The 27,656-nt window shown below is 34.8% G+C and overlaps 2 protein-coding genes across 2 annotated transcripts; one reads left to right on the top strand and one right to left on the bottom strand.

The window, feature by feature from the left end:
• Positions 1–4,342: 4,342 nt before the first annotated feature.
• On the bottom strand, positions 4,343–5,883 carry CFIM-25 (homolog of CFIM-25). The gene is made up of 7 exons (XM_078962658.1): positions 5,675–5,883; positions 5,393–5,580; positions 5,257–5,302; positions 5,088–5,181; positions 4,834–4,997; positions 4,657–4,767; positions 4,343–4,569 (listed from the first exon to the last, which is right to left on the bottom strand). Exons 2-7 carry the CDS (start codon positions 5,578–5,580, stop codon positions 4,498–4,500), a joined length of 675 nt encoding a protein of 224 aa, XP_078818784.1. The 5' UTR covers positions 5,675–5,883; the 3' UTR covers positions 4,343–4,497.
• Positions 5,884–16,202: 10,319 nt separating this feature from the next.
• On the top strand, positions 16,203–17,546 carry VIP3 (Transducin/WD40 repeat-like superfamily protein). Its single transcript, XM_078965613.1, has 2 exons — positions 16,203–16,621; positions 16,801–17,546. Exons 1-2 carry the CDS (start codon positions 16,283–16,285, stop codon positions 17,419–17,421), a joined length of 960 nt encoding a protein of 319 aa, XP_078821739.1. The 5' UTR covers positions 16,203–16,282; the 3' UTR covers positions 17,422–17,546.
• The last annotated feature ends 10,110 nt before the right edge of the window (positions 17,547–27,656 follow it).

Below are 27,656 nucleotides of genomic sequence, written 5' to 3'. Positions count from 1 at the left end.
ATTAATAAATTTTTTAGTAAATTAAGAAAGTGAATGTTACCTATTCATTAAATGGAAAGCTTTTTCTTTTTCTTTTTTAATTTCTTTAACCACAATAATCACTTTCTTAATTTACCAAAAATAATTTATCTATATTTATGAATACAATAACACAATAATTATTTTGAATATAATAACAGTTTATATATCATTCTCTTAAGGATCAAAGACACTATCTAGGGCAAGTTGATGCGTTGGGTAGGTGGGTTCTAAAACCAACCTAATTCTATAAATTATATCACAAGTTATATATATAAAAAAAAACTTTTTAGAACTTGTCTTAAAATACTTAAAGGACCTATTTTAAAATGTTTGACAAAAATATATATTAGTATCTCAATAACACATATTTCATAACCCAATGGATCGCTCCACTTAAACTATATTAGATAGGCAGAATCTCAATAGCCTACAATTATTACCCAATAGATCAATCCATTTAAATAATACCCAATAGTCAATAGCCCACTACAACTTAGAATTAAACAAAGAAAAAATAGATTTATTAAAATAAAAGGTGCAATATTGAAACGTCAATTGTTCCATGCGACTGCCGACTAGGTACCCACGCATTAATGATATTTGCGATTGTTGAACACCGATCGACCTCCATGGCCCAAAAATAGATGATGGGTTTTTTAATACTGATATTCAGCTTAAAACATTTTTTTGAAAAGGATTAGTAACGATAAAATTATAAAAATATTTTAAGATATAAAACATATTCGATACAAATGTAAAAACTTTAATATAACTATTAAATGCTACTATATCTTTAAATAATTTAGTTTAAATAATTTAAGGTCCGTCACCCGCTACTGTTTTTTTCTTTTCTTTTTTACTTCCATTTTTATCGGTTTCACATAAACAAATAATTACGTGTTTTTCTGTTCTCAATTCACTATTAAAGCATCCATAACGGTAAATTTAATGTGTCATTCACTCAACCATTGTGAGATACCACATTTGCATTTTTAAATATTTATTATAAATTACATTTTGTAACATTCTATTAAACTTTATAGAGTTCAATCATTGTAAAAAAAAAAATAGTTATATGGATTGTAGAATAGGCCTGTCAAATCGGGCCGTCGTGTCGTGTTTTTGTCTGACACGACACGGCACGACAATTTTTTTTGTAACACGAACACGACACGACGCGATGTCGTGTTTTTTTTCACTAACACGAAAACGAACCAATTAAAAAAACGACAACACGACACGACACGACAAAGATAATATTACATAACTATTATTTTATTTAATTCATATTTAATCATATATAACACGATAAAAACGACAAACACGAAAACACGACAAATACATGCTCAGTCGTGTCAATTTCGTGTGGATTTGTAAACACGAACACGACACGACACGACATCGTGTTTTTTTAAACTTGACACGAACACGACACGAAAACGAATCCGAACTTTGATTTCGTCCCGATTTCGTTTCGTGTCGTGTATTTTTGTCGTGTCGTGTCATAAATTGACACCCCTAAGAATAATGATGTGGCAATCCATTGAACTTTATGGAATTCAATACATTGTGGATACGCTTATATATACAGATTACTTAAACAAAATAATCCAATACTAAGCAAACTTTAACATAAAAACAATCAGCCTATAAACATTAAACCATATTTAACGTTAGCCATATATGGAAGGAAGGTGTTTTTCAAAACTAACTAGAAATCATAACACAAAAACAACCCGAAAACCGTTAGTTATAGTTTTTATTCGTTAACGGGCAGTTGTAGTTTTTATTTGTATGATAATCTTCGAAAATATTTATAAACTTTTAATACGTATAAAATAACTAAAATACAAAAACTAAGGTTGCGTTTAGTTACGGAAAAACAATTTTCATTTTCCGTTTTTTGTATTCCCTTTTAGAATTTCGTTTTCCGTTTTCATTTTTCATTGAAAAATTTAGAAAATGTGTTTAGTTAAAATTTATTCATTTTTCATTTCCAGTTTTAGAAAATTAGAAAATGTGTTTAGATGTGTATTTTTCTATCGGTTTTCATTTTTAGAAAACGGTAGCGGTGGTAGGGTGTGGGTGAGGGAGGTGACGATAGCGGGTCGGCGGCCATGGTGGTGGCGATGGTGGTGGCGGCGGCAATTGTGTCAGTGGTGGTAAAGGCGGCGACGGTGATGGTGGTGGTGCTAGTGATGAGTTAGTGGTGGTGGTGGTGGTGGTGGTGATGGTGATGGTAGGTCGGTGCTTGTTGTGGTGGGGTTGGGTGGGTGGGTGTGCGAGTGTGTGTTTTTATGTGTGTTTGTGGGAGTAGGTGTGGGTTTGTGTGTGTGGGGGGGGGGGGTGTTTATGTGAAGGTGGGGGTGGGGGTAGGTGTGGGTTTGTGTGTGTGTTTGTGGGTGGGTATGTGTGTGAGTGTGTTTGTATGTGTGTGTGTGGGTGTGGGTGTGTTGGTAGGTATGTATGTGCGTGTGTGTTTGTGGGTGTGTGTGTGTGTATATGTGGGTGTGTGTATGTATGTATGTGTGTGTGTTTTGTGAGTGGGTGTGTAAGTGGATGGGTATGTATATGTGTGTGTGTGTTTGTGGGTTGGTGTGTGTGTGTGTGTATGGGTGAGTATGTATGTGTGTGTTTGTGACTGGATGGGTATATATGTTTGTGTGTATGTGTTTGTGGGGGGTGGGTATGTATGTGTGTGTGAGTGGATGAGTATGTATGTGTGTGTGTTTGTGGGTTGGTGTGTGTATGTGTGTGTGTTGGGGGGGGGGGGGGGGTATGTGTGTGGGTGGGTGGGAGTGTTAAAGTGGGGGTAGATAGAGGTGGATGGGGTGGGAGTGGATGTGTGTTTATATTTTAGAAAAATTTTAAAATTAGAATAATGTGGAAAACAATGATTATCAGTTCTCCAAAAATTTCCATCTTCTTTATAATTTTAGAAAACGGAAAAGTTTCATTCTCCGTGAAAAATTTAGAAAAATAGACGAACTAAACGCGTTTTCAAAATTCTCATTTTTCTTGTAAAATTTTTCCGGAAAACGGCCCATTTTTCCGCAACTAAACGTACCCTAAGGTTGCGTTTAGTTACGGAAAAACAATTTTGATTTTCCGTATTTTGTTTTCCCTTTTCGATTTTCATTTTCCGTTTTCATTTTTCATTGAAAAATTTTGAAAACGCGTTTAGTTAAACTTATTCATTTTTCATTTTCAGTTTTAGAAAATTAGAAAACGTGTTTAGATGTGTATTTTTCTATCGGTTTTCATTTTTAGAAAACGGTAGTGGTGGTAGGGTGTGGGTGGGGGCGGTGACAGTAGCGGATCGACGGCGACGGTGGTGATGACAGGCGATGGTGGTGGCGACGGCAATTGTGTCAGTGGTGGTGATGGTGGCGGCAGCGATGGTGGTGGTGCTAGTGACGGGTTAGTGGTGGTAGTGGTGGTGATGGTAGGTCGGTGATTGTCGTGGTGGTGTTGGGTGGGTGGGGGTGCGAGTGTGTGTTTGTGGGGGTAGGTGTAGGTTTGTGTGTGTATGGGTGGGGGGTGGTGGATGTGTGTGTGGGTGGGTGGGTGGGTATGTATGTGTGTATCTTTGTGGGTGGGTTTGTGTGTGGGTTGGTGTGTGTGTGCAGGTGTGTGTGTGTGTGTGCGTGGGTATGTATGTGTGTGTTTGTGGGATGGGTGTGTGTGTGTGTGGGGGTGGATATGTATGTGTATGTGTGTGGATTGGTGTTTGTGTATGTGTATGCAGGTCGGTGTGTGTGTGGGTATGTATGTGTGCGTTTGTGGGTGTGTGTGTGTGTGGGGGGGGGGGGGGGGGGTATGTATGTGTATGTGTGTAAGTTGGTGTGTGTGTGTGTGGGTATGTATGGGTATGTATGTATGTGTGTGTGTGTGTTTGTGGGTGGGTAGGTATGTATGTGTGGGTGGGTTGGTGTGTGTGTGTGTGTGAGTGGGTATGTATGTGTGTGTGTTTGTGGGTTGGTGTGTGTGTGTACGGGTGGGTGTGTGGGTGTGTGTGTGGGTGGGGTAGGTAGAGGTGGATGGGGTGGAGTGGGTGTGTGTTTATAAAAAAAAATTGGAATTAGAAAAATGTGAAAAACAATGATTATCAGTTTTCCAAAATTTTACTTCTTCTTTGTAATTTTAGAAAACGGAAAAATTTCATTTTCCGTGAAAATTTTAGAAAAATAGACGAACTAAACGCGTTTTCAAAATTCTCATTTTTCTTGGAAAATTTTTCCGGAAAACGGCCCATTTTTCCGCAACTAAACGTAGCCTAAGTAATTTTGGATTTGTACTTAAACTATAAGTACCAAACTCGTACAACAAAAGAAAGTCTTTTTCTTTAATTACAAGATGTTCCAAAAAGTTAAAAGCTAACTACAGAAGATACACATACTTACACATAATCATATATATACAAATGTCCTTTCCTTTTTATATTTAATTATTTATACTTGTGTAGCCTATGATATTTCAAGTATCTACAATGTTGATAGAAAACCTTGAAAGCAACTCCGGAATCCCTGCTATTATCGATCCATACGTCTGCAAAATTAATCAACCCAAATTTAATCCTCAACAATGATCTAATTCTAATCATCAACCTTGTTGCTGTAAATTAAAGATTCATACCTTTCGATTTTCATGAAGCTGACACAATGGAACAGCTAGCAACTTCAAATTTTTTGGCACAATGAAGTCCTTACTCGATGGCAACTTCACAATGTAAAGCTTAATACACTCCTGCATATCATCATCATCGTCATCATGATCGATTGAAAACTGCAAGAACATGGTGAAGAAAATTACCTTAGGGTTCTTGCCGCTTGAAGGTAAATACGGGTAAGGAATTGTTTCAAAATCAGATTTCCACCATGTTCCAATACATTCACCAACATTCCATTGATTTCGATAGCTATCATCATCAGCAGCAGATAGCTTGTTGGAAAGCTTTCGCTTTAGGCCATCAATTTCTACAGAGTAGATTAATTTTTTAACCTTCTTTGAAAAACAAGTGATTTTGTGAGTTAGTGAAGATTGTTTTGTACTTTTGTAATTCTCACCTGATTCATCGGATCTTAATCGGCCACCAGGAAGTTTATAGATGCAGTTTTTAGATTGGAGCAACAACAGATGAGGATGCTTGAACAATTCAACCTGACATTAAGCAGTTTCAGAGGATCCATGAAAAAGTCAATAAAGTCAAAATCCGAGTATTATCGCAAACCTTACCAAAATCACTGCATCCACACAAATCCTCATGCCATGAGCATCATAACTACACATCAAAATCCACAAACAGTTTAAGAATCACGCAATAAAGATATACAATCGATCATTTGCCATTGCAATTGATAAGATAACCTACTTGGATTTCAAACGTTGTGCGCGATCAGCTAAGGTTTCGTTCTCGTCTTTGGATGCAACAGCAGGTTTTGAACTGAAGTAATAACTACTAAGAGGGTAGATATCCACAACCAGGTCACCACTGTCATCGACTCCATCGGAATTACCACGGCGATCGCCGTTGTTCAACCCTCCGTTTATGATCTCCATCTGATTAGTAACCGATATCTCGACTAAAGATGGATAATTGAAGAAATATGAAGAAAAATTTTACGTTTGGTGGACTGCGTATCTGAGTTCGCACCTCAGAGGAGTCGGAACGTGGCAGTTGAAGAAGGTGATGAGGTGGCGCATGGAGGTAGAAAGGTCGGTGGACGGTGGTAATCGGAGAACACGCTTCAAGATGATAACGACGTCGGTTTGGGGATGTTTTGGGTTTATAAAACTGCCTTTGTTCTTGGGCTAAAATTATCTAACTTGGGCTTGTTCTGACTTCGATGATAATAGTATTTGTTTACGAACCAAAAGTCCAAAATGTATAATAGGTTTTCGATTTTATTAAAATAATTTTTCAAACATAATTAATTCTTAAGAAAACATATCTATATCCATTTTATCATATAAATAAAACCAAATATCCTCGTTTACATCTATAAAAAACCAAAATCACATGTAAGAAGATATGATTTTGTTAATGTTAAAACAAAAGAGCTTTACCATCATTAAAAAAGTTCCTTATCGTCATCGTCCTTAAAGTTTCATTTTTCTTTTTCCCAAGTTGTCTTCTTTTCATTTCTATATCTTAATGTCAATATCCACTATCAACTATCAAGGCACATCAACCTCCTTTTTTTCTCATTCTAGTCCAAAACCATATTATCTTTCCATCTCTTAACATTCCACAATATTTTTTTTTTATTAAAAAAATGAGAATAAAAATATACATTAAATTTAAAACTTTAACAAAAAAAAAAATAAATAAGAAAATACAAATAAAAAACAACATTAGATAAATGAACTAACTAAATAACATCATAATAAAAATAAAAGGAAATCTAAATGAGGTTTTTGAATAATAATCATTTTCTTTGTAATGTCTCATTTCAGATTACTATTCATATTCTAAAGTTCTTACTCCCGAATGCTCCATTCTGAATTTGATCTTCAAATTTCAGGGTTATCTTTTTCCTTTATTTTTTGAAAATAAATATCATTTTTGATCACCGTTTTTCAATAAAATATATGATTTTATGTACTAATATTGTATGTAATTTATATTAGTATGTTTGTGTTATATTTAACTAAAAAAAATTATTGAAGTTCCAGAATTGTTCATGATAACCAACTCGATTCAATGCATTGTTGTTCGGTACCCCAACATCGAGATAGTTTTCCTGTCAATGTTGTTCTATACGGAGATTCAATTCTAGACCAGACTATGTAACCATTATGTCCCCTTTTAGATGTAAAAATAATCAAGAAAATAAATGGAGAATTTTGTATATGTTATTACTTAGACATCAAAATATCATATTTATCCAACCTAATTGGTAAATATCATGTTATACCCTTCAAAAACTTTTAAAATATCAAAATTTTCCAAATTCTTATTTAATATATATATATATATATATATATATATATATATAATTTAAATCATTAGTTTTACTCAGGGTAATCTCGATAAAGTCCTAATAATTATGGTTACTTTACAGTTTAATCTCAACTTTTCTTTTTTGAACAGAAATATCCTGATTATTTTATATTTTGTCAAAATTAATGAAATAGTCCTTAATTTTTTCAACAAAAAATAATAGGTTATCATATAAAAATTAATAATTGGGACTAATTTGTTCAAAACAAAAAAAACGTTAGGATTAAACCGTAAATTTACTCAAAATACTGAGACTTTATCAGAGATTTACCATTTTAATAATTAACTAGGATATACTCTTATAAATCTAAGCTTAAAATGTCATCTACACACCTTATAAACTTTCAAATTATATTGTTTTATTTGAATTACTATTTGAATCAATTTTAATAAGTTAGCAATTATAAATAACTAAATAATTAAATGTATGTTCCAGTTTTGTGGGAATTCAACCTATCTCTGCAATTGTTGCGCTACCTAGAGAGCATTATGATCACTCTCATTTGCTACTCAAACCATCGAATTCTAATTTTTGGCCTTCACCGTTTCGATTTTTCAATTCATGGCTACTATGTGAAATTTCACTAACATATTTTGCAACACTTGGAACTCATTTCGAGGCTTTGGCACCCCCGATAGATTTATGTTGGCAAAAATTCACTTTGTGAAATATATAATCAGGGAGTGGAGGAAGGTTTAACACAAGAAAGAATTGAAATATACTATCTCAACTGAAGCAAAAGGCGGACTAAATGAAAAAAATCGTTGAATCTTAGGTGCTTACAGACTCTAAACGCAGGCCAAGAAGAGATGATTGCCTTAATTGAAACATCCCAAAAATGAAGGTTAAAAAAATTGCATTTTTATTATATTCAAAACATCATTGTAACTTTGTCCAAACATCGAAAAACATTTATCACAGTTCACTCCCAAAGATCACATATTGCGGAAAACACGGGTGTATGCGTTGCGATCGTCCCAAGCTATTTCATTTGAAAACTGGAGTACCTGAAACATAAACTGAAAACCGTAAGCACAAAGCTTAGTGAGTCCCCTAAATACCACATACCATTCAATAAGCATATAATAAACAGATAGTGGGCCCCTCCCGGTTTCGAACCCCGTCCGACATCGGGCCCCGCTCGACATCGAGTTGAGCTCGGTAAAATGGGACCCGCCCAACATATAATAACATATATCAAAATAAACACATACACATGTAATAATCACAAAGATATATGGCATACAAGTATCCATCATCCCCCGCCCGGCATCGGGCCTTAGCCCGGAAGACATATAACACAAGTACATGCAGGAGTCACAAAGACAACTAGCATACCTACAACATAATAGAATCATGGTTCGCCCTTGGTGCCTTCGCATCGCTAAACCCGGTAAGGAAACTCACCTCAAATGCACAAGCTTCCTGAAAGAATTCCCTAGTTGCTGCCCTGACGACACCTCCGAACTATCATATCATAGTAACATCCAATAAACAATTGGATTCCATTCCAAGGCCTACTAACCATACTTATGGTAAAATGACCATTTTACCCCTGACCCAAACAAGAACCAAAACTAACGCCCAACATTAATAACCAAGAAGACCCAAAACAAAAAGATCCACAAAGGCCCACTAATGGCCCAATTGTCCAAGTTGGGCCCAATCTCATATGGGCCTTATCCTAAGCCCATATTTTCCTTAAATACAAATAATATTACCACAATACCCATTGGGACAAACTAGGTCAAAGACATAAGTCAAAAGTCAAAGTCAACGGCCTGAGTTAACCCAACTTGTCGAGTTTATCCTTCAACTCGCCGAGTTCCTCAGACAACCGCAAAGTCGGGAAGAAACCGGTCCAACTCGCTGATTTGACCCACACCAACTCATAATTGGGGAAAATCAAACCAAACTCACCGAGTTGACCATCGAACTCGTCGAGTTCACCCGATATTGTGACAACCCGGAATTTTCATCCGGTCAAACCTTGAAAGTCAATCACTTCATATTATAAGTCAAGTTCACTTTTACTTGTTTTTGGGAAAAATAAGTTCATTTGATTATTTTAATATTATTCTTTAAACGAACGGGTGAAAGAAAGTGTCGTCTCGGGTTTTGAAATTTAAAAACCGCAAACACCTCGTGTCTTAGAAGTTCACGACCAAACTATTATGTTTGGGTCGAAAAATCATCCAAAAACGTAAACTCATGCCTTAAGCATGAGTTTAATGTTGGATAAGGTGTCTAAGTCCATAACTTATTTGGTATATACTTGACCCGACCCGGCATGGTCCATTTGGGTTGCATTTCATCCGAACTATTTATGGATAATTTTATGAGAGTTATACACATATGTTTATTAATATATTATAAGTTATAATATATTAATATGAAGTTATGTTATTTAATTAGTTTTAGTCTTAAATTAATTATGAATTAATTTGGAGATTAAAAGGAAGACTAATTAGATTATGGGCTATTGGTTTTATATAGTGTGGGCTAATACTCATTTGTTAATGGGCTAGGCTTATATGGAAGTCCATGGATGATCCATGGAGCTTTCAACCCATGGATCCCAGGAAAGGAAAAGACATGGGTTATTAGGGTTTCACCCTAACCATGCACACTATATAAGCATGCTCATGGAGCATGAAAAGTGAACTAATGAACTAGTGTGTGTGTGCATGTGTGTGGCCGAAAATACAAGAGTGTGTATACTCTCTCAAAGTTTTCCAAGTGTTTGTGGTGATTTGTGATTCCATTTAAGGCATTCACACTATTGGTGCTTGGCCCTCAAACTCCAAAGAATCAATCCCATCAAAAAGGTATGTAATCTCTTCTAACTCTTTTATGTTTAAAAGTACCCCATGGCATGTTAGATAGGTTATGAACCTTGGAAAAATTATTATTTTTCATGTATTTAGACAAACATAGATCCAAGGTTTATTAGGGTTGCATGCACACTTAGGAAGTGTTAGATTGCTCAAAACCCATCATTTACTCCCCAAGACTAGTCATTCTTGTGTTTACTTCCCAAACACCAAAAGAGTAAACTCCAAAATATCCTCTCAAGTATCATCCAAGTTTTTATTCAAAATCTTCAATCTATTTTCCAAAAACACCAAGAACACACACTAGTGTTCTTGGACTTAAAGTTCATTTGAATCTTCCAAAATGATCTTTGTGCGTGTCTAAGTCTTCACTTGACACCAAGCACTTATCTGACACTACCTTCCGATCCACTTGCAACAGGTGAGTTCATACCCCTTAATCAATGTTTTAAATGTTTTTAAATGCTTGGGGGGGTACAAGTAGAATTATGCTAGTTATTATATTAATCATATGTGATTAATAAGCAACATTCAAATGATTGGCTACTCATTAGCCGTTTTACCAAACAGTTTCCTTCAAATGTTTTTCATAAACACTTTATATTTTAAAACTCCTTATTAAACTGTACATTTTACTTTGTATGTTTCATTTCAAACTCGTTTACAACTGTGTTTCATCCAAATGTTTATTTATACTTAAACTATTTTATCAAACACATGCTTTCAAACCTGATTTAAAGATGGACACCAAGTCAATCTTTTCTTAGATAATAATTATGTTCAAAGGTTTTACAAAACTTATTTTATGCTTTTATATAGTCAATTGCATGCCTATATATGTATAGTTATATAAGAAATGTTTAAAAGACTTAGGAAGGCTATCCACCCTATTTCCTTTTCGCGCTTGAGATGTGGTCTGGTGGGATATCGGGTACCCGTCCGAAGGTCGTTTAAATATTAGTTATATATCATGTGTACATATATAGTCATAAAGTTTCTTCCATTTTGTTCAGTACCCTTGGGTAGCTGTAACATCCCAAAAATGCGAGCCAAAAATTTCGTTTTTAAGACATGTACTTAGCAAAACATTTAGGAATAATTCATTCAACAATCATTTCATTTCACCAAAAGATGTTGCATGTCAGAAACGTTTTTGTAATCATAAAAATGTCAAAGTACAATTTCCCAGGAAGATATCATAATGCGGAATAAGAGCAGGTGTGTGTGTGTGATGTACCGCTACCGCGCCAGCTCCTTCCCCTTCGAAGAAGAGGTACCTGAAACCAAAACTGAAAACTGTAAGCACGAAGCTTAGTGAGTTCCCCCATAATACCTCATACCATGCAAGCATACAACATGCAACTAGGAGATATTGGCCTTGCCCACACTCATGAAGATACGGGCCTTGCCCACACTCCGCTAGCCGGGAGATACGAGCCTCCCCTACACTCCACTATCTGGGAGATACGGGCCTCGCCCACACTCCACTCTCGGAGAGATACGGGCCTAGCCCACACTCAGTCACTAACCCATATCATACAAGTATCACACAGACAACAAGTATAGACAACTCTATCATACTGGCATATATCATAATCAATTCAACTAAGAGATACAGGCTCGGCCCACACTCTAATACTAACGTCTCATCTATACGGGCCGACCTTGGTGCCTTAGACCCGTTACTACTGGAAGGAAACTCACCTAAAAGTAACTGCCGATCTGTGTGGAAATTGACTGTCTGCTGCTGTTGCCGCTCCGGAAATCCTCCGACTATAATTCCCACAAAATACTCAGTAAAATACTGCTAACCGCCTTCAGGGTAAATTTTCCATTTACCCTTAACAAGTCATGAGTCAAGTCACAGTCAACTGCCAGTTGACCAGACTCGCCGAGTTGGCTTGCCAACTCGTCGAGTCCCTTTCCCTTAGTCTGACCATAAATCTGTCTCTACTCGTCGAGTTAAGCGTTGACTCGACGAGTTTTCCTTCTATACCCAAGGCCAATAGTACTTCATCCCACTCGTCGTGTTGTATGAACAACTTGCCGAGTTCATCTTAATCCGAAGAACACTCTAAGCTGTGACTCGCCGAGTTGTTCTTGAGACAAGAAGATTGCCATGAACTCGCCGAGTCATGGCATTGACTCGCCGAGTGACTTCATTAGTGAGTCTAGCTTCCGATCCACTGAGTCACACCCAATGACTCATTACTCCCAACCCGCCAATGCGAAAAAGGGGGAAACTCGGGGACTTGCTACTCGACTCGCCGAGTCAGACGAACGACTCGCCGAGTCGGCCACATGCAAAAACTATACACGCGATTCTGCTTGGATCCAGCTCATGCCATTCATAGATCTGGGTTTCTAGGGCATGAATAACACGTAAAGTTTCTAACTTTACGTGTAAATAATCACCAATAAAGGTTTTAGGGCTCAAAATGCACCAAAATAGGAGATCTAGGGCTTTCATGCATTATGGCTCCATAAAGACAGAAGATCTAAGCTCCTGGAGCACAACCGCACCTAGATCTAAAGGCTAACAACCTATTACAACCCATAAAGCACAACAAGCTTGGGGGGAAAGCTCAAGAAGGACTTCTATGGAGCTAAAAGGGACTATAAGCATGAAAACAGGGGGAAATCGAGTTATACCTTAAGGAACACACTGAGATAGCTCAAAGATGCCTGACCTCCTCCTCTTCTTCTTGATCTACGTTCCTTCCCACTCCAAAACTTCAAGAAAACACACCAAATGCTTCAAACTCACAAGGAACAAGGCTTTAACGAAGTATAGGGCTCTGACGGTGAATGGGGGTGAGCTTGGGGCGGAAATGAGGGGTTTAAATAGGGTGCAAACCCTTGAAATTTAGGGTTTCAACAGACAGCGGTGACTCACCGAGTCCAGAATATGGACTCGCCGAGTCGCCAACTTAAACGTGCTCCCGGATCCCGTCTCTACTCGGCGAGTCGGACCTGCAACTCGTCGAGTCCAAGGCTAAAATGAAAAATACTAAGATAAATTTTTACGTACCAGAAACCAGGTGCTACAGTAGCAAGGGTATACTTCCATGTTCATACGTACCAGTTACATTACTAGTAAGCTACCATATGGGTAGTTTAGGAAGATACTAGAACTATTACTAGAACGCGATATCATACAATGAGTCAGTTCATTCATGAGTCAATACTTGCTAGATAGAGAGAGAACACACATTACAACTAGTACACACAGTACATTACTGTACATGCTAGATAGAGAGAGAGCACACATTACAGCTAGCACACGTAGAACATTACAGTACATTACTACACTATTACATAGATATGTTACATGATTACATCTACATGAGTACACTTACATAAGTACGTTTACGTAGATAACATATGATGAATTACTAGTACATTTTATATGTATAGATTATGTTATATAGTCCTCATTCTTATCTTTACCTTGTGATTCAATCACATAATCGACGAGATAGATTGGATTTAATATCCTAGTACCAAAGGATACTTTGCGGGATTAACCATTCCTATAATCTCTGTTAGCTACAGAGGTAAAAGCACATCCACGGATGTCAACGGTTGATACCATTACAGGTATACTTTAAGGGACTAACTATTCATATACCCAGCTGTTAGCAACAGAGGTAAATATACATCTACGGATGTCTTCAGTTGACACTAGTAATTATCCTAGTACAAAAGGATAACACGTAGGTTATTTATATTATTACCTGTATCTTGTGACTCATTCACATAGCTGACGAGGTGAATTATATTTGAGTATCCTAGTACCAAGGGATACAATTTCTTATAATAATAATAATAACACAGTTGGGTCTTGGTAGAAGGATACATTGAGAACAGTCGGGTCTTGGTAGAAGGCTACATTCAGAACAATCGGGTCTTGGTAGAAGGCTACATTCAGAACAGTCGGGTCTTGGTAGAAGGCTACATTCAGAACAGTCGAGTCTTGGTAGAAGGCTACATTTAGAACAGTTAGGTCTTGGTAGAAGGCTACATTCCGAGCAGTTAGGTCTGGGTAGAAGGCTGCATTCAGAACAGTTAGGTCTTGGTAGAAGACTCCCTTTTATAGTAGTAGGAATCATAGGGATTTCTAGGGTTTTTTTCAAATGTTTACATTTGTTCTACAAACATTTTCATACTTACAATTCATATACATACAAATACTTACATACAAATTACAACACTAAAATGCTTATGATCTCACCAGCTTTAAAGTTGATACTCTCTTTCAAAATAACTTGTATCCTCAGGTCAACAGTAGACAGGTACATACGCAAGGTTTAGAGAAGATGGAGCTCGATCAAGACTCATCTTTCATTTTGATTTATACATTAATGTCTATTAGACATATCAAAACACTTGTATTAAAATTATATTATTAATGCAATGGATGATGTTGCTGTTTGTTTACTACTTTTCATTGTTGTGATACTGTACATGACGTCCTCCGCCCCATAACGTTTCCGCCGTTCAACGGTTTTGGGGTGTGACAGATACCAAACAACTTAATCCATAAAGCCGACATAATCGAAACTAACAACTTCTTCCACTCATATCTTAACTGAAATGGTCTTAAAAAGGGTAAAGTTTCCAACTTTACCCTCTAAGAACCACCAAAATGGGTTCAAAACCCAAACCCTAAACTTAAAAGGGTAAGGACTTAATCATTAAGCACTTATTCCACAAGGACACAACTCCAAGATGTAGATCTGACCATAAGAGGCTATATATCCATGTAAAGTTTCCAACTTTACACCTATTCATGATTAGAAGAAACTCAAAAGCTTAAAAGAGACTGAAATAAGGACTTAATGAATGCATGAAGCCCCTAAGAGCATAAAGTTGGCACATTTATGCCAAAAGAGCTCATGAAGATCATAGATCTGGAAAGGATAAGCACTTGGGACTTTTACTTCCTCAACAATCACCCAACCATGGCTAAAAAGCATAAAAATAAACCCGAGAAGAGATCTAAGCCAATACTAAGCAATGATAGAGCTTTATACCCGAAATATGTTGGAAATGAAGCAGGGAACCAAGATCTGAAAGCTCCTACTTAAACCACCACCTTGCACCAAGCTCCTCTTCCTTCAATGAACCTTAAACACACCAACAATGAGCTCACAACACTCAAGGAGGCTCTAGGGTTTGAAGATTAGGGTTAGGGGCTATGGAGGCTGGAAATGAAGCCAACACCTGGAACTTAAGGTGTTTAAATAGGGTGCAAAACCCCAAAATTAGGGTTTCTAGCTTAGACTTTGTGTTGCTTGATTTATAGGCTAGGTTCATGAATCTCATATAGTGGTTATTCTGCAATCTTGATGTACTTTGTCTACAAGTTCCTTAAAGTCATCATCTTGATATACTCTTGATTTCTTGCTTAAATTTTGTGTTCTTTGGTTCACAAGCTAGGTTACTCCTTTATGATTCTTTATGGAATAATGTTATTTTGGTTATGGAATCAAATTTATGGGGTTTTTTGTTTGTTGTCTGTGTTTCTTTTGGTTATGACATCATATTTGGGTTTCTTTGCTTATTTGCTCTTCAAAATGCATTTTATGGGTTTTTGAGTTTGTAGAAAATTTGGGTTTATTTGTTGAAAACGTAATGAAGTCTTTAGATTTTGTTGATGGCGATGGATGACAATGGGTGGTTGTGATGGACAATGATGGTGGTGTTGGGTGGTGGGTTAGACAAAGATGAATTGTTATGGGGACGGTGGGAGTTGGTTCCTAAAAAATAAAGGCAACCTGACATGGATTAAAAAAAAAACAAACTAATAATTAATGGCACATCAATATTGTGACAAACTACTTACAAATTCAAGTAAAATGACTTAACTCACATGTTATAAATAGGGATAAACATTTGTTCCGGGGAACCGATACCGAAACCGGAACCGGTACCAGATAGAACCGATCGGATCGGGACGTGGACGATATTCTTGTGGATTTTTTGAACCGGAACCGGCGAAAACCGAAACCATGACCGATATATTTCACAAAATATGTTGTTATTTCTCGAGGATCGGTTCCCACATTGAAGACCCGACAAGAATCAGTAGGAATCGGAACCAGTAGAACCTGAACCTATAGAACTGACGATCCGGTTCGGTTTCGATTTTCCACCAAGTTCGTTCTCGGGCCGGTTCCAGTTCGGACCGGTTCCGGCCTGGCTGAGTTATAAATGAGTTCAATAGCATGATAGCTATGCAAGATCATTTCAAAGAAAAAAAAATTCAAATCAATAAAAAAAAATGTTACATTTTCTTTATAAAAACACGTTTTAGTCAATTCTGAGTCAAAGTATCAAAAATCTCACAATCATCGGCTTCTTCAACATCAAGGCCTTGCGCTACCTAGGGTTTCCTCTGTCTGTACTCTGTAGCAAAAAATGAAGCTCGCATGGCTCAGGTCTCTCGAAACCTCTCATCAAGACTGCGTTTGGGCTTGTACATGGGTCCCAGCCACCGATAAAAGCCCTGGCCTCCTCCTCACCGGATCCCTCGACGAGACCGTGAAGCTATGGAATCCGGAGGACCTCTCCCTTGTCCGTACCAACACCGGACACTGCCTCGGCGTCGTCTCCGTCGCCGCTCATCCTTCTGGAAAAATCGCCGCCTCCGCTTCCATGGATAGCTTCGTCCGTGTGTTTGATGTTGAATCTAACAACACTATTGCTACTCTGGAAGCTCCTCCTTCTGAAGTCTGGCAAATGCAATTCGATCCTAGGGTAAATCTATACCTATATTACTTTATAGAAATCGGATCCGTTTATTGATTGCTTCGTGTTTCCTTTATCGGATTCATATTTGGAATATGTTTATCCTTGTGATTTAAAGCTACAATTATTCATATAACAACCCTAGATTCATAATTCATAAAAAAAACTGCTGATTCTGTGTTTGACAGGGTACAACTCTTGCTGTTGCTGGAGGAAGCAGTGCATCAGTGAAACTATGGGACACTGCAGAATGGAAACTCGTAGCAACATTATCAATCCCACGTCCTGAAGGATCAAATTCAAAGCCCTCTGATAAAGGCAACAACAAGAAATTCGTCCTCTCAGTCGCATGGAGCCCTAATGGAAGACAACTAGCATGTGGATCAATGGATGGATCCATTTCTGTATTCGATGTTCAAAGAGCCAAGTTTCTTCACCATCTCGATGGCCACACAATGCCTGTTCGTTCTCTTGCATATTCACCATTAGACCCAAGAGTTCTTGTTTCAGGATCAGATGATGAACGTATTCATATGTATGATGCAGAAGGAAAGACTTTGTTTTCATCAATGTCAGGTCATTCTAGTTGGGTGTTGAGTGTTGATGTGAGCCCAGATGGTGCAGCCATTGCATCAGGGTCAAGTGATCGAACCGTGAAGCTGTGGGACCCGAAAATGAGGGCTGCGGTTCAGACCATGACTAACCATACAGACCAGGTTTGGGGGGTGAAGTTTGAAGGTGGTGTTAGAGGGTGTCTTCTTGCAAGTGTCTCAGATGATAAAAGCATATCTCTTTACAACTATTCTTGACTTTCTTTGACTTTTTTTTTTTTTCCATTTGTTTTGCTTTTTGTTTGTTAATTGTACTTTCTTTTTCATTGTAACATGGAACATATATTGAAGACTTAATTGGTGTGTTGCAGGTTTGATCAGAATCAGTATTATATTTCTAGCAGAATCTTTGATCTTGATGCTATAGTTTGGTAAAAGTTTCAAATTATAATCTTGTTAATAGTTACAAGAAAAGAAATTGTAATAATGTTATAATTGGGTAAAATATTCCAAGGTTCTAAAAAGCTCGCCATGGTTCCGCCATGATACACCACGACTCCAAGGCTTGCACCTGCCGCCAAACTTTGCCAAAACGCCGCCTTAACTCATATATGTGTATAAAAATGCATAATAGTTGAAAATACATATAAAAATATTAATTATATAGAAAATTGCCGCCTTAAGTCACGCCTTACAAACGTCATGACTCGACAAGGCTCGGAAAAGCTTGAGGCTTGACATTGCCGCCAAGTCACGCCTTACGTTATTTAGAACATTGAAATATTTTCAAGTACAATTAGTATAATGTTGTATAGAAAGAAATGGAAGTAGAATGTTATAATGAGACAAGGCTAAAGTATATAATATAAGGGGAAAATGACTTAAGAGGGTAACTACCTCTTATCCGTGTTCACATATTAGCATCTTCTTCTTTTTTGTACATAATAAAGCGACTAACTTGTTTTAACTGTTTAAATTACACCAATATTACCGGTTAATATCTGTTTTAACCGGTAACTCAAAGGGAAAATGACTTAGGAGGGTAACTACCTCTTATCCGTGTTCAAATATTGGCAACTTTTTATTTTCTGTACATAAAAAAACAACTAACTTGTTTTAACTGTGTAACATCCCAAAAATCATAACCAAAAAATTTGTTTTTAATTTAATACTAAAACAATAATTATCAAACCATTAATTTAATACTCCGGCATCGGGCCCCGCCTGGCATCGAGCCCCGCTCGGTATACAAATATGTCTCTCTTAGGCCCCGCCTGTCTCCGGGGCCCACCCACTAAACACATACAATCCTATAAGATGCTAACACATAAAGAAACATACTCTACTGTATCCATATCCTAAGAAACATACTCTGGTAATAATGAGATACAGAACATCGTTCATACTCAGCTAGTAATGAGATATAGGAGCTCGCCCACACTCACCTCTTTACCAGGCACATATAAGTATCACACATACAACAAGTATAATCTAACATGAAAACATTCCTCAGGTACCCGCCCGACATCAGACCTTGGTCTGGAATAACATACTAGCAAACAATGCCTATGGCTAACCCCCGAGTCTTCCTACTCATACACTACATGGGCTGACATTATGGCCTTAGACCCATTCACACAGTGAGGAGACTCACCTTGCACTGCTGAAGCCCTGGCTGGAACTAGCTGAATACGGACGAAGTTCTGTATCTCATTATTAGCAGAGTATGTTTCTTAGGACAGGGATACAGTAGCGTATGTTTCTTTATGTGTTAGCATGTTAGATGATTGTATGTGTTTAGCGGGTGGGGCCCGGAGACAGGCGGGGCCTAAGAGAGACAAATTTGTATACCGAGCGGGGCTCGATGCCAGGCGGGCCCTGATGTCGGGCGAGGCCCGATGTTGGAGTATTAAATTAATGGTTTGACAATTATGGTTTTAGTATTAACTTAAAAATGAAATTTTTGGTCATGATTTTTCGGATGTTACACAGTTAAAACAAGTTAGTTTCTTTCTTATGTACAAAAAATAAGAAGTTGCCAATATGTGAACACGGATAAGAGGTAGTTACCCTCCGTCGTCATTTTCCCTTTGAGTTACCGGTTAAAACATGTATTAGCCGGTAATATTGGTATAATTTAAACAGTTAAAACAAGTTAGTTGCTTTATTATGTACAAAAAAGAAGTTGTCAATATGTGAACACGAATAAGAGGTAGTTACCCTCCTAAATCATTATCCCTAATATAAGGTATATAAAATCCATATTCTAATAAATGAATAGTTTTAATCTTTATTTGCCAATTGTCACTCTAATACAACTCCTCGTTAATATTATGCAATATGTCATGTAGATATATTAGGCGACTCATTTCAAAATTTAAATTTACATTTTCTAATTATATGTTAAATTTGAATTTATAATAACCTTAAAATTTTGATATATCTTCTAATTAATAATTTATTTAAAATTATAAATTTTTATTATGAAAGTTTAATTAATTTTATAGCAGTGGTTCCCACGTGTTATAAACTGGTATATAATATAAGGGGAAGGTATATCTAATATAAGCATAAAATGGTCATTCACTCTTATTCCGATGATTTAGAGGTTGTTTTTTAGGGTGCGTTGGTTGTGGAAAAAAAATTAAATGTTTTCAAAAAATAGAGTTGAGATTACAATTTCAGTTTTAAATAAATTTATTAGAAAACATGAATATTTCATTTTCAGTTTTCAATGACAATTTTATAAAATGTGTTTTGGTTAAAATCAGTGGAGTTTTCATTTTTATTTTAAAGTTTTAAAAAAACTTTAGAAAACTACAAAAACATATAACTTGCAAATTTTTTGAAAATTGAATTACCCACGCGCGCGCGCACACACACACACACATATATATATATATATATATATATATATATATATATATATATATATATATATATATATATATATATATATATATATATATATATATATATATATATATATATATATATTCTTTTTCATTTGAAAATCTTCATGGAAACTGCAAATATTTCCATAGCCAAATGCAACTTAACCATTTAACTATTTGATTTTTTTTCCAACCAACTACTCTGATGTTAAAATTGATATATTGTTATAATTGATTAACATTAATAAATTTGCTTGTTTCTAAGAAAATAAGGTAAAAGAGTCCTTTGAACCTATTATCTAGACAAGAAAAGAAATAGACCATACCTTATGTATAAGACATTTTATCCAAAGAAATATTATTACCGATTCAACTACATTACCTATCAGGAGTTAACGACTTAACGAGAACAAAAATGGCCCCTTATTTGATATAAAAGGAACAAAGTTTTATGTATACAGTTTTTTTTAAGCAAATATCTTTTCCCATTAAACCATTTAATTATAAGGGAAATCAAATGGTCTCTCACAAAGAGTACTTCTCAAATTTGTGTCCCGTGTTTTAAGTTTAAACCCCAATCAAATTTTTTGCTATTATCATTGTAGCATTTAAATTCAAACGTGCTTTTATTTTTGTAGAAATAATGGCTGACCAACATGCTAGAAGCTGGTACCTAGTATTAATTATGCCAATTGTATCTTCGATTTTGTTGTAACTTTTCAAGTCATTTATTTACATTTAATATGTTGCTTATATTTAAAATAAGAAGTTGATAAAAATATGTTTGACAATCAACACAACTAAAGCCAACATGGCAACATGTTATAAGACTAGGAGGATATTTGGTAGCCTTTTAATTTTCAATTAATAGTCATGCTTTAATTGTTCAGATTCACCGTGTTTGATAACCTCTTAATTTGTGTTTTTTAATTATTCAACAACCTCTTAATTTTTAATAGAATGACTTATATCTATGTAAGAGAAGAGAAGCGTGTTTCCAAAATACCCTAATTTTTTAGCAAATATTTTTTCGTCATCTCTTTTTGTTTTACACAACCGCCTCTCTTTTCCCTTACACCGACCTCTCCAACCTGTTATAAATTCAGATCTTAATAATTCAGAGCCTCTTAAAAGTTCAGATCTTGTAAACAGCTCTAGTCTTGCTTTACTTCCTATAGTTAGGTTCTACGATATGGACACTCCCACTCCATTGCCACATCAGTTTTCACGTGCAACATGTGACTATGTGAGAGGAGGAGATGTCCATCATCCTCATGTCTTGAAGATGCACCACCCAAGAGAGAACAAGGTGTGGTGGGTTATAGATTACCTCGCAAAACGCCATGCTACATCCTCTGAATGTTGGGGAGGGGGTCCACATGGTCATGTAGACCACATCAACAACATGTCTTGCGCATATGGTGTGTACATCGCACCTACCCTTATGGTTTTTGAAAATTTTGTTCTTCTCACTTTGTGGAAATTTGAGTAGAATATAAATAATGAAGCGAGAAAACATATATACATTTTATCATATTAGTTTTTTATTCTTTTTTTTTTTTAAGAAAAAACAAGAAATACATTATTTGATTGTGGTTATTATTAATTTTTTGTTTTTAATTCGGGATATATGCAGAAAAGTACAATTAATTATACATGTATATGCAGAAAAACATTTATATTTTTTTATGTTAAAAAAACCTTTAAATTAAAGTTATCATTCGAAAAAGACCAAAATACGAGTTTCTAAGAGAAATTAAGGACTATAAATTTTATGTTGCTTATTTTTTTGTTTTTTAGTAGAACTTTGATATTAATTATGATAAAAATGATTAGTTAAGGAGGGAAAAGTCAATTGTATAATTTCATATGGAGAACACAACTGAACAAAAGTAAACAAAATAAATGTAGGTATTGACAGATTTCCGCATACAATCAAGAAAATATGATGGATATGTATGTCATAAAATATTTTTAGCCGGTCATTTCACATAAAAGTTTGCAATTTGGTTATATTTGAAGTGTAAATAATAACATAAAAGTTTTTTTGAACATATAAAAAAGATGACATGGAAATTATTTTGATGAAGTGGTGGTGTGACAACCATGGTTTAGGGTAATTTACGCGAATGGTCCCTATGGTTTAAAATGGTCAATGGTGGTGTGACAACCGTCGTTTCTTTGAACCGGATCCAACTAAAAAAAGTACCATTTCCAAGTCAAGATTAAAATGGTCAATGGGACAAAAATATTGCAATTTTCTTGGTTAGAGTAAATTACACGAATGGTCCCTATGGTTTAGGGTAATTTACGCGTTTGATCCCTAACTTATTTTTTTAACTCGGAAGGTCTCTACTGTTTGTTTTTGTTACGTGTTCGGTCCCTATCTTACCTAAAAAGACTATTTTGCTCTTGATTTTATAAATTTATTTAAATAAACATACCCTACCCCCACCCCTCACATTACCTTACATACCCCACCATTTTTCCCTATTTAAATAATAATCTTTTTAGTTAAATCAAGGACCAAACATGTAACAAAAATAAATAGTGGGGACCAAACACGTAACAAAAAACAAACAGTAGAGACCTTTCGAGTTAAAAAAATAAGTTAGGGACCAAGCACACAAATTACCCTAAACCATAGGGACCATTCGTGTAATTTACTCTCTTGGTTATTTTGAAACTAAATGTACATATAAACCAAGAAAACACCAATAAAGAACAAAATGCAATGTGTCAAGATATATACATACCATCTTGTTCTTTTGCATCAGTTTCTTCTTCTTTAGCAAAACGATCAGGGTGCATATCTTTCACCATGTACTTAAAAATGTATCTTTTTAGCCTGTCAAAAACAAAAATCACACACCCACACATAACAACTACATATGCATTACTAAAAATAAAATTCAAAGGACTTGCATCATAAATCATCAATAATATAACTGAAATGACTCACATCAACAAGAAAACTCTTGATGAATCGGAGATCACGCCTGGAAAGTTAAAAACTTCAATTGCTGATTGATCCACACTCGAGGGTTGCTGATTTGTGGTTGTAATAGTTAAGGGGTTACCCTGACAATTATATAAAAAAGATAAGAATTAGATTCGATTTTTGGTCAATACAGAGTGCAAGAATCAACTAAACAATCAATAAATCTCTTCACAAAGCTATAATCTTAAGAAATTCGACAGCTTGATACGAGATTTTACCTTAAATTGAATAAAACTTTTACGCTTTTGCCTCTAAATGTTGTTTCTCTCCTGCCGATATCTAGAACGGTTTTTGTTTGGAACTTTAATGGTGAAATCCTCTTTTTAAATCAAAGTTTGGAGAACCTAACCGTACGACCCGATTTCGTCGACATTTGTTGTGAGATAAACTTATCAAACTTATCAAAAATAACCGTACGTTTGAATTTATCAAAAAATACCACAAAGTTTGAACTTATCAAAATTTTGCACAATCGGACATGTGATGTGGAACGTTGATTTAGATTTTAGAGGATTGAGATTTGAGATTTGAGATTTGATCAGAATCAGTATTATCTTTCTAGCAGCATCTTTGATCTTAATGACTGAATCATGGTAAACTGCTATTATAATTTGGTAAAAATATTTCAAATTATAATCTTATTAATAGTTACAAGAAAAGAAATGTTAATAATGCTAAAATTGGGTAAATATTCTTAAGTACTAGTGTTGTATAGAAAGAAATATAATATAAAGGTAAAATGGTCATTTATTCAATCTTATGTATATGATTTAGAGGTTGTTTCTTTTTTAGATAATGAGCTTAATGGGCCAAACAATTGATATCAACTATTTATGGTCGTTTATTTCTGACTTAATAAGGATAAATTAACTTAATGGACTATATCAAAAAAATGTGGCTCAACATATTAGACACTAAAATCATTTACCTATTTGTTTTTTGCTTTTTGTTTGTTTTTTCTTTTCCAATCAACTTCTTTGATGTTAAAATTGATAAATATTGTTATAATTCATTAATAATATGAGATTTGTTTTTTTAATAGGGTAAACTAGTCATTACAACCTTTTATAGTCTAGAAACGAAAAGAGATGCACCTTACATATACGATATTTTATCCTAACAAACATCATTATCAATTTAAATGTATTACCTATGAGTTGGGGACTTAATGAGAAGAAAATATGGCCCTTTATTTGGTGTAGAAGGAATTATGTATACAATATTTTTCTAAACAAATATCTTTTCCCATTCAAGCATTTAACTACAAGGGAAGTAAAATAGTCTCTCACAAAGAGTACTTTTCAATTTTGTGTCCCATGTTTCAATTTTAAACCCTAGCCAGATTTTTGGCTATTATTATTGTAGCATTTAAATTCAAAAGTACTGTTGTTTTTGTAGAAATAATGGATGGCCAACATGCTGAAAAGCTGGTAGCATCTACCTAGTATTAATTATGCCAATTGTATCTTTGATTTTGCTATAACTTTTAAAATCATTTATTTAAAAAGATTATTTTGATAATCATATTTAATGTCGCTTATATGTAAAATTAATGAATTGATAAGAAAATGTTGGACAATCAATACAACTAAAACCACACATGATATAAGACTAGAGTTTGTGCGGTAGCCTTTAATTTTTTATATTCAGAGCGTTTGATGACTTCTTAATTTATACCTCTTATTGTTTTGCAATTTTTTTTTAAGAGGAGTTGTATTTAAATAAAAAAATTACATTGTTTCGAAAATACCCAAAATTTTCAGCAAACCTTTTTCCCTCATCACTTTTTATTTCAAAAGATCCTCTTCCTTTTCCCCCTCACCCATTGCCATCCTTGACCTGCAGGGGAGGAATACAAACACTAAAAATAGAAGGGTTGAAACCAAAACTTTAAAAACAAAGCCATATAAACATGTTTAATTTGGTTCAAAATTACAAAATTTAATAAAATTTAAACAAGTTCCTGGTATCCATCCAACATCGACAATTGATCCCTTATGAACTATCAATACGTATGTATACATGTCTCTTTATAAAGCGTCAATTGTATTTTAAACAATCGTATTTAAAACTTGTAATCCAAACATTATACTTGGTTATTTATTGCAATTTAATAGAATGTTACTTTGTTATTAACTTTTGAATTAGACAGGTAGTATTTATGTTATTATAATTAATATTATATATGTTTAATTTTTTTTAATAAAATTAAATTAACGACATATAATATTTGTTCTTTTATTAAACTACATGTAAGAGTTAATACAAAACATAAGTTAATGAATAAGGACTAAAAGTGAAATTCATCCTAACAAATACTCTATTATTTTTTACTAATTTTCACATGATCTCTATATTAATAAATAAAAAAAATTGCCAAATCAAGCATATAACTTCGTATGAACGTCATCTCACACACATTTACGAAACATCCAGACGCTAGGATTATCCCCAAAGTTTCATCCAATCTGTGTCTTCAACACACATTGATTATGTGTGTCACTAACTCACAACTTCTTTCTCTCTCGTCTGTCTCTTTCTCTTTCAAAAACTCCAATACAACATTTTATCAAACTATTAAGGATTCTTCCCTTTCATCATCACCCTCACCACCACCACCAAGAGCCATACACCCGCAATATGTTGGAGTTCTCCCTGCAATTGTCCCGATACTTAGTAGGCTAAAAAGTTTAAGGGCATGGCCCCCTGGCCCTTTAAAGGTATCATCACTACAAACCTGTTAAAATGTTAAAAATTCAGATCTTAAAGTTAAGATCCTATCAAACAACCGTTACACTTGTTTTATTACCTATAGTTAGGCTGTTTGATATGGAAACTCCCCACCATATTGACAAATCAACTTTCATGCGCTACATATGAGAGGAGGGGATGTTGTTCACCATCCTCATGTCATTGAAGATGCACCAACCAAGAGGGAGCAAAGCGTGATTCGTTGTAGCTTGTCTATCATAACACCACACTACATCCTCACAACGTTGGGGGAGGGGGTCCAGATGGTCATGCAGGCCACATCAACACCATGCTTTGTACGTGGTGTGTACAACGCGACTAGCCTCAGAGTTATGAAATTTTTGTGGTTATCATTATGTGGAAATTTGAACAAAATATAACTAAAATGGAACGAGAAAACATATATACATTTTATCATATTAGTTTCTTTATTTTTATTTTTTTTGAGAAAAAACAACAATTACGTTATTTGATTATTGTTATTATTAATTTTTTTAATTCCTAAAAAAGAAATTAATGATACTTTTGTGTTGATCTATGTCATCAATGGGCAGTTTCCACTATGTGAGTAATGGAAGGTTATGTACAAGACTAGACATGACACTCCTTTATAAAATTTTACATCTTTGATATTAAGACACTAATCAGAGGACACATTAAGTAAATAAGGGTAAAAGTATATGGAAAAGAAAAAAAAAAAAACGAAACAAGTAGAAAGTGTACACATAAAAGCGAGAATGGGAACTCTTTAGCAAGAAAAAAAAATTGTGAATGATATGAAAAACGATGATATATAATATAGAGAAATTAGAATGTTCATATGGAAGTTATTTTAAAAAACTCTTTTATATATATATATATATATATATATATATATATATATATATATATATATATATATATATATATATATATATATATATATATATATATATATATATATAAAAGTTTATAACGTGTGTATTACATAGTTGACAAAAGAAAATAACATAGAGAATAAAAATCATAATTATTAATCATAATTTTACAAACAATTATTTTTTATAGTACTTATTCTTTAACTTAACCAAAGAATAAATAGCACGAATGTAACATCCCGACTCCCAGGTATGAAATTTTAATGATTTTTGTACATCACATAAGACCACTCAACGAGTTAGAGGCCCCAACTCGTCGTGTAGAAACTATTAAGGTCGCGTGGATTATGGAACCTACTCGACGACGTGACATCTCCATTTTCTTTAAGATAGGAAAGATTTTATTTACGATCGATGTGTAATTCTCCCTATTTCTCCAAAAAGTTATATGTCGGTTCTAATACCATAATTAAACGTTTAGAAATCTGAACACATAAAGTTTTCAGATCTGTTTGGCAACAGATCATAGATCCGATCATACAATGCATATCATAAATCATTTAGCACATAAAAGCATGCTAGGCATTTTCCCTAAATTAGCTAGTGCTTGTGTCTATTCAGGTGCTTTACCTAAGTTTTATTAGACACACTCCTCACAATCAATGCTTAACATTCTAAGTTTAAGTCTAGAAATAAATCCATATTCCTAATTCGCTTAAACTAATGCTCTGATACTAACTGTGACATCCCCATTTTCACGGCCAAAAAAAGACCGATTTTGTATGCTTTATAAAAATCAGAGTACCTCTTTTAATAAAAATGTTGCGGAATTTGTTCCCAGTAAAACATGATAAATACGTTATCAAATCATTTCCGATGAAAAATATTTTTATTCATTTAAAAACATTTGGGATGTCATCGTCAATACATAAACATAAGCATAAACAGAACTTACATTCATTGTCACTAGTGATTTATATCTCATTAATC

This window comes from Lactuca saligna, chromosome 7 (genome assembly GCF_052625555.1).
Source record: "Lactuca saligna cultivar CGN05327 chromosome 7, ASM5262555v1, whole genome shotgun sequence".
NCBI lineage: Eukaryota > Viridiplantae > Streptophyta > Magnoliopsida > Asterales > Asteraceae > Lactuca > Lactuca saligna.
This window is presented reverse-complemented; position numbering and strand designations above follow the sequence as displayed.

Bases quoted from the DNA above. Each gene is read 5' to 3' on its own strand.
- CFIM-25 (XM_078962658.1), bottom strand. From the start codon at position 5,580: ATGGAGATCATAAACGGAGGGTTGAACAACGGCGATCGCCGTGGTAAT. The intron at 5,182-5,256 runs GTAAGGTTTGCG...GCTTAATGTCAG, and splicing joins GTGTGGATGCAGTGATTTTG to GTTGAATTGTTCAAGCATCC. The intron at 4,570-4,656 runs GTATGAATCTTT...TTAATTTTGCAG, and splicing joins AGCTTCATGAAAATCGAAAG to ACGTATGGATCGATAATAGC.
- VIP3 (XM_078965613.1), top strand. From the start codon at position 16,283: ATGAAGCTCGCATGGCTCAGGTCTCTCGAAACCTCTCATCAAGACTGC. The intron at 16,622-16,800 runs GTAAATCTATAC...TGTGTTTGACAG, and splicing joins AAATGCAATTCGATCCTAGG to GGTACAACTCTTGCTGTTGC.